Source organism: Rana temporaria, chromosome 11, assembly GCF_905171775.1.
Source record: "Rana temporaria chromosome 11, aRanTem1.1, whole genome shotgun sequence".
In the NCBI taxonomy this organism is placed as follows: Eukaryota; Metazoa; Chordata; class Amphibia; order Anura; family Ranidae; genus Rana; species Rana temporaria.
In genome coordinates this window covers 98,221,621-98,234,601 of record NC_053499.1, presented here as the reverse complement: position 1 = coordinate 98,234,601, position 12,981 = coordinate 98,221,621, and the positions used below count along the sequence as shown (strand labels likewise).

Sequence of the window (12,981 nt, the reverse complement as noted above, 5' to 3'; positions counted from 1 at the left end):
GATCAATACAAAAAAAAAAATTCTTAACCACTTCCAGACCTGCACACGACGATGTACGTCCATTTTTTAAAGATTGATATCTCGGTAACGGCAGCAGCTGCCGAGGTATCAATCTTTAGTGTGCGCGGCCTGGTAAACGATAACGGCGGTCTCCGCAGCGGATTCGCCGCGAGATCGCCGTTATCGGTGGCGGGAGAGGGGCCCCCCCTCCCGCTGCTCTCCCGCGCCCTCCGCCGCTTACCGGAGCCGTCGGTAGCGGCGGAGGCGATCGGGACCGTTCGGCAGCTGAGCGGGGACGAGACTGAAGGAAAAATCTCCTTCGCCCGTCCCCATAGCTCTGCTGGGCGGAAGTGACGTCAAAACGTCAGTCCTGCCCAGCCTCTGAGGCCCCGTACTCACGACCAAACATGTCTGCTGAAACTGGTCCGCAGACCAGTTTCAGCAGACATGTTTGGCCGTGTGTTGGCCCGAGCGGACCATTTTCAGGCGGAGCGGACAGGTTTCCAGCGGACAACTGTTTCCCGGACTTGTTTTAAAACAGTCCGCTGGAAACCTGTCCGCCCGGACATGTACGGTCGTCTGTACAGACCTACCGTACATGTCCTGCCACCCGCATCCCTCGCATGCGTCGAATGACTTCGACGCATGCGTGGAAGCATTTTTAAGGCGGCCCGCCCACGTCGCCGCGTCATTGTCGCGGCGACACCGCGTCATCGACGCGGCGACACCGCGGACACGCCCCGCGTAATGTTTACGCGCGGGCTTCTGTTCGATGGTGTGTATAGCCATCGAACAGAAGTCCCCGGGCAGTCCCCGGCCAGACATGTCCGATGGAAACGGTCTGCAGACCGTTTTCATCGGACATGTCCTGCCGTGAGTACTCGGCCTCAAAGAGACAATTTTTTTTTTTGTCATTTGAAAAAATTACATTTCCAAATTTTTTTTTTTTTTTTTGCATTTAAGCCCAAATATGAGATCTGAGGTCTTTTTGACCCCAGATCTCATATTTAAGAGGACCTGTCATGCTTTTTTCTATTACAAGGGATGTTTACATTCCTTGTAATAGGAATAAAAGTGATACATTTTTTTTTCAGTGTAAAAAGTAATAAAATAAATAAAAATAAATAAGAAAACAAAAAAAATAATTTTAAAGCGCCCCGTCCCGACGAGCTCGCGCGCAGAAGCGAAGGCATACGCGAGTAGCGCCCGCATATGAAAACGGTGTTCAAATCACACAAGTGAGGTATCGCCGCGATCGTTAGAGCGAGAGCAATAATTCTAGCCCTAGAGCTACTCTGTAGCTCAAAAAATGCAACCTCTAGAATTTTTTAAACATCGCCTATCGAGATTTTTAAGGGTAAAAGTTTGACGCCATGCCACGAGCGGGCGCAATTTTTAAGCGTGACATGTTGGGTATCATTTTACTCGGCGTAACATTATCTTTCACAATATATAAAACAATTGGGCCAAATTTATTGTTGTCTTATTTTTGAATAAAAAAAAGTGAATTTTTTCCAAAAAAAGTGCGCTTGTAAGATCGCTGCGCAAATACGGTGTGACAAAAAGTATTGCAATGACCACTATTTTATTCTCTAGGGTGTTAGAAAAAAATATATATATAATGTTTGGGGGTTTTAAGTCATTTTCTAGCAGAAAAAACTGTTTTAGTCTTGCAAACACCAAATCTGAAAAACACCCAAGGGCTCTTTCACACGTCCGTTCCGTTCGTCCGTTTTTTGGACGTCCGTTAACGGACCGCAATGCTTCCCTATGGGTTAACGTCCGTTAGCGGATGAGCATCCGCTAACGTCTGTTAGCATCTGTCTGCGTTAAGTTCCGTTTTTTTGGACGGAAGAAAACCCTATTTTTCTTCCGTCAAAAAACGTAACGGACGAAAAACGGATGATCCGTTTACCATCCGATCCGCTAACACCATGTGCGGCGTTTGGTATGAATCCTGAGGGGGAAGTCCCCGCCGGATTTTAAATAAAAATCCGGCATGGGTTCCCCCCTCGGGAGCATACCGAGCCCTTAGGTCTGGTATGGGTTGTAAGGAGACCCCCCCTACGCCGAAAAAACGGCGTAGGGGGTCCCCCTACAATCCATACCAGACCCGTATCCAAAGCACGCTACCCGGCCGGCCAGGAAAGGAGTGGGGACGAGCGAGCGCCCCCCCCCCCTCCTGAGCCATACCGGGCTGCATGCCCTCAACATGGGGGGGTTGGGTGCTCTGGGGCAGGGGGGGGCGCACTGCGGGCCCCCCCCCCCACCCCAGAGCACCCTGTCCCCATGTTGATGAGGACGGGGCCCCTTCTCGACAACCCTGGCCGTTGGTTGTCGGGGTATGCGGGCGGGAGGCTTATCGGAATCTGGGAGCCCCCTTTAATAAGGGGGCCCCCAGATACCGGCCCCCACCCTAAGTGAATTGATATGGGGTACATCGTACCCCTACCCATTCACCTGGAGGCAAAAAGTTAAAGTTAATAAACACGACACAAGGGTTTTTAAAATAATTTATTAGTCTGCTCCGGAGGCCTCCCCTGTCTTCTTTATTAGCTCTTTCACCAGGGGGGGCTTCTTCTTTGACGTCTTCGGGTGGGGGCCGCTCTTCTTCGCCGCCGTCTGGTTCTCTTCCACCGCCGGGGGGGGGGTCGCTTTTATTAAAGCGCCCCCCCCGGCGGGTTTCCTCAGACGTCTTCGGCGGGGGGTGGTGTGCTTCTTCTTCCGCTATCCGGGGGGGTCTTCTCCGCTACCTGGGGGGTCTTCTCCACTCTCCGGGGGCCTTCTTCTATGTTCGCCGCTCTCCGCTGTTGACTCGGCGCACCCCGGTTCTTTCTCCCGCTGTCCGGTGCCTTCTCCTTCAGCGCTGAACATCTTCTTCTTCCGTGCTGTGACGTCGTCTTCTTCTTCTTCTCTTCTCCCGATGTTGACACGTCGCCTCTTCTCGCTGCAATGACAGGTGCGCGGCTTGCATCGGACTTATATAGGCCTCACAGTCCCATCATGCTCCGGTACCTACCCACGTGGGTAGGTATCACATGGGTAGGTACAGAGCATGATGGGACTGTGAGGTCTATATAAGTAAGATGCAAGCCGCGTACCCGTCATTGCAGCGAGAAGAGGCGACGTGTCAACATCGGGAGAAGAGAAGAAGAAGAAGACGACGTCACAGCACGGAAGAAGAAGACGTTCAGCGCTGAAGGAGAAGGCACCGGACAGCGGGAGGAAGAACCGGGGTGCGCCGAGTCAACAGCGGAGAGCGGCGAACATAGAAGAAGGCCCCCGGAGAGCGGAGAAGACCCCCCGGATAGCGGAGAAGACCCCCCCGGATAGCGGAAGAAGAAGCACACCACCCCCCACCGAAGACGTCGGAGGAAACCCGCCGGGGGGGGCGCGCTTTTATAAAAGCGACCCCCCCGGCGGTGGAAGAGAACCAGACGGCGGCGAAGAAGAGCGGCCCCCACCCGAAGACGTCAAAGAAGAAGCCCCCCTGGTGAAGGAGCTAATAAAGAAGACAGGGGGGGTCCTCCGGAGCAAACTAATAAATTATTTTAAAAACCCTTGTGTCGTGTTTATTAACTTTAACTTTTTGCCTCCAGGTGAATGGGTAGGGGTACAATGTACCCCATATGCATTCACTTAGGGTGGGGGGCCGGTATCTGGGGGCCCCCTTATTAAAGGGGGCTCCCAGATTCCGATAAGCCTCCCGCCCGCATACCCCGACAACCAACGGCCAGGGTTGTCGGGAAGGGGCCCTGTCCTCATCAACATGGGGGCAGGGTGCTCTGGGGTGGGGGGGCCGCAGTGCGCCCCCCCCTCTGCCCCAGAGCACCCAACCCCCCATGTTGAGGGCATGCAGCCCGGTACGGCTCAGGAGGGGGGGGCGCTCGCTCGTCCCCACTCCTTTGCTGGCCGGCCGGGTAGCGTGCTTTGGATACGGGTCTGGTATGGATTGTAGGGGGACCCCCTACGCCATTTTTTTGGCGTAGGGGGGGGTCTCCTAACAACCCATACCAGACCTAAGGGCCCGGTATGCTCCCGAGGGGGGAACCCATGCCGGATTTTTATTTAAAATCCGGCGGGGACTTCCCCCTCAGGATTCATAAAAAAACGCCGCACACGTGTAGAATTGGCGGGAATCCAAGTCGGATCTCCCGTCGCTTCTATGACGTGCTTGCTGGCATGTGCTTTTACTATTCCAGCGAGTGCGAGATGTCGGCACCCTGGCGCCGAGAATCAGCGCGATGCCGTCGTGCTAAAAACACATTCTCGGCGGCAGGCACTGTATGTAAAAAACCCCCCCCCCAAAAAAAAAAAAAACGGATGAAAAAACGGATGGAAAAACTGATGGAAAAACTGATGAAAAACTGACAAAAAACGGATGAAAAACGGATGGAAAAACGGATCAACTGATGAAAAAAAAACTGATCTAAAAAACTGAACTGACGTGTGAAAGAGCCCTTAGGGCCCTTAGGGCTCTTTCACACGTCAGTACCCCATATCCATTCACTTAGGGTGGGGGGCTGGTATCTGGGGGCCCCCTTATTAAAGGGGGCTCCCAGATTCCGATAAGCCTCCCGCCTGCATACCCCGACAACCAACGGGCAGGGTTGTCGGGAAGGGGCCCTGTCCTCATCAACATGGGGACAGGGTGCTCTGGGGTGGGGGGGCCGCAGTGCGCCCCCCCTGCCCCAGAGCACCTAACCCCCCCCCATGTTGAGGGCATGCAGCCCGGTACGGCTCAGGAGGGGGGGGGGGCGCTCGCTCGTCCCCACTCCTTTCCTGGCCGGCCGGGTAGCGTGCTTTGGATACGGGTCTGGTATGGATTGTAGGGGACTCCTTACAACCCATACCAGACCTAAGGGCCCAGTATGCTCCCGAGGGGGGGAACCCATGCCGGATTTGTATTTAAAATCCGGCGGGGACTTCCCCCTCAGGATTCATACCAAACGCCGCACACGGCGTTAGCGGATCGGATGGTAAACGGATCATCCGTTTTTCGTCCGTTCCGTTTTTTTGACGGAAGAAAAATAGGGTTTTCTTCCGTCCAAAAAAACGGAACTTAACGCAGACGGATGCTAACGGGCGTTAGCGGATGCTCATCCGCTAACGGACGTTAACCTATAGGGAAGCATTGCGGTCCGTTAACGGACGTCCAAAAAACGGACGAACGGACGTGTGAAAGAGCCCTAAGGTCTGGAAGTGGTTAATTCATCTTATATTTGTTCACCATTATCAGCACTGCACTTTCTTTATGCATATCTCTTAAAGTCATACATGTAACGAAACACCTGCTTTCCCACATTGATCACAAGTAAATGGTCAATTAAATGGGGGAATCTATTTTCTTCAAAACTTTTTTTTTTTTCTATTACCTTTTATCATTGTACTTTTATGCTTTCAATGTATTTCTTTGCTTTTACTAACCTCTTTATTGCTTCTACTCTTCTCATTTTTATCTAGGTGAACTGTATATTGGTGGCCTTCCAAGGAATATGTATGTCACTCTTCCAAAGCTTGTTGCATCTCGAGATGGTTTCCAGGGATGTCTTGCTTCTGTGGATCTTAATGGACGCCTTCCAGATCTCTTGACTGATGCTCTCCATCGATTTGGTCCAGTAGTAAGGGGATGCGATGGTAAGATTAAAGTGCATGCGGAGGGAAAATGTAACATATGCAGTACTTCCTTGAATACATGTTTTATTCTTTTAACCAGTTCCTGCGCTGCCTATAGTCAAATAACAGCTGGGTGGGACATTAGTTGCTCTGGTTGGATATCATATGTGGCACGATCTGTCACCCACTGTGTCCAGGGAAGTGGTTAATCATGCTACAAGGTTAGAAAAATAAGCATTCATGTGCCAGAAATATGGTATGCTTCTAAGTTTCATTTTTGACATGACAGAAGATCTCTGAATTCCTAAGCATTTCATGTCAGCCCTCCTCCTTTATTTCTGATGTGCAGCAAAGAATGCAGACCCAGGTCCATGGATAAGGGAGTGCCACCAGTCCTTCTGTACAGGGCCAAAGCCAGCAGGGGGTTCAGGTTGCAGGGTGAATCGGATGTGGGCAGGGAAAGTGTTCGATGTGGGGGTGGGGGCAAAAAACTGGAACCAATCACCTGTATGGCTTTTTCTGCAGCAGCTGAAAGCTGGCTTATTTGCCTCTCTCTACCGATGCTTTCAGCTGCTGCAGGGATCAGTTTTAGTAATTGCCCCCACACCACACCCCTCACCTTTCCTCTGCACCATATATTTCCCCTGCTTCTCAGACCCCCCTGTGTGCCCCATACCCCCTGCAGTGCTTCCGGCTTTCCTCTTATCCTTCCCACTGGCAGCTGCAGGCACACAATAGCATGCTTCAAGATGGAGAGTGGTGGAAGGGCCCGGTAAATGTCATTGTAACGAAACGTCCCACACTCCACTTGAGTGCTTTTGTCATATACCGCTTCCTCCCAGTCTGAATATAGATATCAGATATTCCAACCACTGACAACTACAAACAAGATGATACTCGTTTGATTGCTGAACATGGACTGTTTATTAGAACCAAAATACAAACCCCCTCGCTGTTTACTATCTCATTTGTTTTGCTTTATCAAGGAGACCATTTATTTGGGGGGTCTTCTTGCTCTCTCCTGCTCCGAAAAGAGGTCACTGCTCACGTTCACCCCGAGAGTATTCCTATTCCCTGGCTTTAAATACCCAGATAATCAGACTATCTGAAGAACTGACTGTCTGTATACCATTCCTGGATTAAAAGGAGAGGGGAGTGGGGGACAAAAGGGAGAAAGAACTTTGGAGAAATCTGAAGCTCAACAATTGTTTCTTTCCATAAGCCCCATAAACAAATGGCTAGAAGGTGACCCTCCTCTTCCCCTCTCTCTCTCCCTGCCCTCTGTGCACATAAATATTGGGTATTGGGTATATTGGTATATTGATAAGCGCCGTTTAAACGGTTAGAACCTCTGAAAACTGAGATAATATTAGTAGGGTAGGAGCCAAGAGGGGGGTAGAGGGGGGGGGGGAAATAAAAGTAAAATAGCAAATCCCTACTGGTCCAACCCAGTCCGGCACTCCATACCGGTTTTTCCCTTTACACTAGATTCTGCATTAATCTGTTGGGGATAAGAGGTCAAGCTGGGGAAGAGAATCAGAAGGAAGGAGACTAACATGAGCAGAATGACGAGTAGATCAACAAAATGGGGTCCCCCAACTACTCCAAGCAATACAACAGCAACAAGCTCAATAAGGCCATTTGTGACCAGAGGGGAGAGCCCATGTGCTCCTGGTGCCCAGGGAGCAACAAAGCAACAACAAGTGAATAAAGTTAAAAAGGCCGAAAATAAGAAACCCCAGAGTAATATCTATTGAATTATTATTGAAACATCTATTGAATTAAAGGAGTTCTCTGACCTAAAAGTTTTAACCCCCGCTGTGCCCGGGCTGTAAAAAAATAGAAAATAAACTGTCACTTACCTGCCTACGATCCCCCGTTGTTCCGATATCGCCGTCCCGTTCTCCGGTCCCGGTCTCTTCCGCTTCCTGTGTGTCGGTGACTCATAGTGCGCTCAGCCTATCAGTGGCCGCGACGGGACATTGCTGCGGCCGCTGATAGGCTGAGCGCACTATGAGTCACCGACACACAGGAAGCGGAAGGGGCCCGGGACCGGAGAACGGGACGGCGATATCGGAACAACGGGGGATCGTAGGCAGGTAAGTGACAATTTATTTTCTATTTTTTTACAGCCCGGGCACAGCGGGGGTTAAAACTTTTAGGTCAGAGAACTCCTTTAAGAGAGGAAGGGCCCACAGGAAGTGGACTGGAAAGTAGCAGGATGGATGAACGAAGCGCAGACACTCAGTCCCCCTCAAAAGGAGAAATGGCAGAGATGCTGTTAAGATTGGAGAACGTGATAAAAAGTGAAATACAGAACTTACGGACTGATTTTGGCCACATGCTCTCCAGAATAGAAACAGCAGAGGAACAAATAGAGAAACAAGAACAGGAATCAATTACACTAAAAGCCCAGATTGACCAGATTCAACTACAACAGAGGCAAATTCTCTACAAATTGGAGGATCAGGAAAACAGAAGCCGGAGACAAAACTTGAGGATAAGGTCCCTACCAGAGAAGAGGGGCGAGGACCTCAGGATAATAACGCAGACAATATTTAATCCACTACTGGAAAGAACAATAGACAATCCAATCAGGATCGAAAGGGTTCATCGAGTAGGAAATCCGAAAAGAGTGACCTCTGAGCGAACAAGAGATGTCATAATAAGGTTCCGATTCTATGAAGATAAAGAAGCAATATGGAAGAAGCTGAGGGGACAACCCCCATTAGTGTTTGAAGGGACGGAACTGCAGATATTCACCGATGTGGCCCCAGAAACCCTGGCAAGGAGATGGTTGTTAAAACCGCTCTTAAAACAGATGATAGACCGGAATATTAAGTATAACTGGGGTTTCCCTGCTTGCCTAATTGGAACAAAAGAGGGGATATCTGCGATATTAAGATTCCCGGAGGATTTGAATGAATTCTGTAAGAAATTAGATATTCAGGTCCCTGACCTGCCAGGTTGGGGGTAGAAGGGGAAGCGGGGGTGGGAGGGAGAGGGGGGAGAATGAAACCCCCCCCCCCTTTTCTTTGCTTTCTCTAGTTGCACTTTTTTCTTTTCTGGGCTTCTTCTGATGCCCCCGTTTTTCTTCTTTTTTTCTCTTGTTTCTGGTTTAGCCTTCTCTCTGATCTTGGGCTTCGGGCCTGTCCCCCCCCCCTCTCCCGGGTGGAAAAACCGGGAGGGGGGGGAGGCAATCTCAGACCCCACCCAGGGGGATCTGAACCAAGACATGGAAGATGGTTCAGGGGTCTTTAATAGGCCAAATATGGGGGAGGGAGGAAAGGTGGAAGGGGGGGGAGGATAGGTGGGAGGGAGGGTGGAAGGGGGGGGAGGGAGGAAGGGGGGGAGGGATCGGAGGGATGGAAGATACCCTATCTCACCAAAACAATCAGAAGAAAGCGTAACCAACATCAAAGATGCCAGTAATTAAATGCCTATCATACAACGTGAAAGGTCTCAATAGCCCATCCAAGAGACATAAGGTGTTAAAGGAATTGAAGAGGTATAGGACAGACATAGCTCTTCTACAAGAAACCCATCTTACACTAGGATCAAATATAAGGTTATATTCCCCTGACTTTCCCATATGGTATTATGGTGACACCATTTTCTAAAAGGGCCAGAGGGGTAGCAATTGGAATAGCCAAGGGGACTCAGTTTGTACTAACAGATCGATTGACAGACCCAGAGGGGAGATTCCTCTTCTTAAGGGGAAAACTAGAGGAGGAGGAATATACTCTCGTAAATATATACGCGCCGAACACCTCCCCGATGAAATACCTTCTGGGAATATTAGGGAAATTAAAAGATTTTAGGAGGAGAAAGATAATACTGGGAGGAGATCTAAACTTCTGTATGGACACAAAGGTTGATAAGACATACCAGACATTAGAAACCCAAGAAATGCAATTAAGAAAGGTAAAGGGTAGTCTACATAGAAGTCAACTAGTAGACACATGGAGGATCTTTAACCCAAGCAAACGAGACTATACATTTTATTCCCATGTTCATGAGAGCTATTCTCGGATCGACCACATTTTCGTCGAGCATAGAATGTTAGAAACGAGAATAGAGACCATGACGATTTCCGATCACGCCCCTATTAGCATATCCATAAATATTATAGGCAATCAAAGGTCCTATCAAAATTGGAGACTAAATGAGAAACTATTAATAGAAGAGAAAAGTCTAATGAGGGTTAAAAAAGAACTAGAGGAGTATTTTAAGACAAACAAGACAGATGAAATCTCGGCAGCAACATTATGGGACGCCCACAAGGCGGTGATTAGAGGGGTTTTAATTTCTGAAGGAGCAAGGAGGAAAAAAGAAAAGAACAGTAAAAAGGAAAAACTAATAGACGAGATCTTCAACTTAGAACAAATACATAAGAAAACGGGAAAACAACGAGATCTATATCTGAACCTAGTTAATAAGCGGAACAAACTTAAAGAACTCGTTGACCAGGAAACAAGAGGGGAATTTAACCTAATAGCAAGGGAAAGATACAGGTGGGGAAATAAAACAAGCAAACATCTGGCTCGGATGGTAAAAAAAAAAAAATCAAGGAACTATATAGATAAAATTAAAAACGAAAAAGGAGAGGTCTTACATACAACAAAAGACATTGCTGAAACATTTAGATTATACTACGAAAAACTATATTCAGTAGAACAAAAAAACTGGCAAAAAGGTGAGAAAGAAAATAAAACCACAGCATTTTTAGAAGAAGCAGGGCTATCAAAAATTTGTCAAGTAGACGCAGAAGGGATGGATAGGCCAATTACAGAAAACGAAATTAAATTAGCACTAACAAGCTCAGCCTCAGGTAAAAGTCCGGGACCAGACGGCTTTACAGTAATGTATTACAAAAAATGTAAGGAGATACTTCTGCCAAGGCTATGCCAGTATTTCAATGGTCTTGGAAAGGAGTATAAACTAAGTAAAGAGGCATCAGAGGCAACTATCACCGTAATCCCTAAGGAAGGTAAGGATACCGGAAATTGTTTGGGATACCGGCCGATATCTCTGCTCAATACAGATTTAAAACTGTTTGCAAAGGTACTGGCCGGGAGAGTTAGACAGGAAATGACAAAATTGGTGCACCCGGATCAGACAGGGTTTATTCAAGGAAGAGAGGGGAGAGACAATGGGGTAAGAACACTTTTGATTCTCCAGAGAATGAAGGCAATGGGGTCCCCAGGTCTACTCCTGTCGATAGACGCAGAAAAAGTGTTTGACAGGGTAGACTGGGGACTTATGTTGCCCACCCTGAAGGAAATGGGGTTTGGACAGAGGATGATGGAGTGGATTGGCACCCTCTACAGGTCCCCCATAAAAATAAATGGCAGTCTCTCTCAAACCTTCCTAATGAGAAACGGCACAAGGCAGGGGTGCCCTTTGTCGCCACTACTGTTCGTGCTCTCATTGGAACCCCTGCTGGCCAGGATTCGAAACTCTCAAAAAATAAAAGGGGTCAAAATAGGAGAGGAAGAACACAAACTTGCTGCTTTTGCAGACGATGTCCTCTTCTACTTAGTGGAACCCAAAACATCAATTCCAAACCTTTTAAATCTATGCTGCGAACATGGGCATCCGCTCCATAGGGCAAGGGGGGGCAATTGACCTCCCCTGAAAAACCTAGAAGGTGTTGAAGAGTGAACACCCTTCCGTGACTGAAGCAGTAACAGCGCCGTGGTGACAGGCAGGTTAGAACAGGGAGAGAGAGGCGAGCTGCTGGCTGTGGTGTTGCAAGGGGGGGCAGTGGGGTGGTCTGTTGCGGGGTGACACCACTGCACCTGACCAACCATCCCCTTCTCCGCGGCTGCAGGCTGCCTGAGCGGTCCTGGGCCGGATGTCACACAGGCACAGCGAGCAGAGCGAAGCCGCCTCCCCCTCCAGTGTTTATGTGTACACAGGGGGAGGGAACCTGCTGTGCCGCGCTGATCTGAGGTACTAAATGGGATGGGGGAGGGGGGGTCCGTCTGTGCTGAAGGGGGGGTTTGTGCTCAATGGTGGTCCATTTGTGCAGAAGGGGGATCTGTACTGAAGGGGGGGTCCATCTGTGCTGAAGGGGGGGTCTGTGTGGATGGAGGGGTCTGTGCTGAAGGGGGGTCCATCTGTGCTGAAGGGGGGGTCCATCTGTGCTGAAGGGGGGGTCTGTGTGGATGGAGGGGTCTGTGCTGAAGGGGGGTCCATCTGTGCTGAAGGGGGGGTCCATCTGTGCTGAAGGGGGGTCCATCTGTGCTGAAAGGGGGTCTGTGCTGAATGAGGTTGTCTGTGCTGAAGGGGGGGTCCATCTGTGCTGAATGGAGGGGTCTGTGCTGAATGGAGGGGTCTGTGCTTAAGGGGGGGGGGTCCATCTGTGCTGAAGGAGGCCTGTACATTGTCTAGGCTATATTTATATGGGCATGGAGTGAAGCTGAATTATCTCTATTTCACACACAGAGCTATTTCACACTGCCAGCTGGCTGTGTTATCTGTAAAGTGCCTCTAAAAAGTGGCGATTTACCATTGTTTTAGCTGCGCTATTCGGCCACTAGCGGGCGCTTTTACAGCCCACTAGCGTTTGAAGAAAGGGTTAAATGCGATTGTCTCTCTGACTGCCGAAGCGCCCCATCCCTGAAAAAATTTCAGCGGACGCCCATGGCTGCGAATATGGAGAAATTTCAAACTTTAAATTAAACATCACTAAAAAAGAGATCATGAGCATAAACATAAGCAAGATAGAAGAGCAACTCCTGAAAACGAAGTACCAATTTGCTTGGGTTAAAGAACCTAAATACCTAGGGATATTATTAGCAAAATCAATTAGGAAGATCTATCTGATAAACTTCATCCCCTTACTAAATGAAATTAAGACAGAAACAAAAAGGGTGGAAAATAGAGCAATATCGTGGATGGGACAAATTAATTACTGCAAAATGGTTATTTTACCAAAAATTTTATATAAATTCCAGATGATTCCCATTGCCCTCCCAGGAACACTGTTCTCTGCCCTTAGAAAACTAATTATGAATTACATATGGAGAAATAGGAAACACAGGATATCACTTCAGACCCTAAAACAACCAAAAAAAAAGGGGGGACTAGCGGTCCCCGATGTTAAGGGATACTATGAGGCGGTAGTATTAACAAGAGTGGTGGAGTGGGCCAGAGTCAACAAAGAAAAAAGGTGGGTAAGTTTAGAAAATGAATTATCACAGGTAAGGTTAGATAAGATAATTTGGAACCCTCCCCAATTTAGGACATTAGATAAAAATATACACGAGATAACTAAAAATGCACTTAAAGTTTGGGACACTGTTTATAAGAAAACTGTGAAGGAATACAATTCACCCCTTATAGCACTGAAGAATAATG

The 12,981-nt window shown here is 48.6% G+C and overlaps 1 protein-coding gene across 13 annotated transcripts in view; it reads left to right on the top strand.

Annotated features, from left to right (window-relative positions):
• The window catches only part of NRXN2 (neurexin 2), a 2,907,124-nt gene that overhangs the window by 2,111,598 nt on the left and 782,545 nt on the right, over positions 1-12,981 (top strand). For all 13 annotated transcript variants that reach the window (XM_040327841.1, XM_040327834.1, XM_040327835.1 and 10 more), the window contains one exon: positions 5,464-5,637. In XM_040327841.1, coding sequence (XP_040183775.1) covers positions 5,464-5,637 — 174 coding nt within the window. The remainder of the gene's footprint in view (positions 1-5,463; positions 5,638-12,981) is intronic.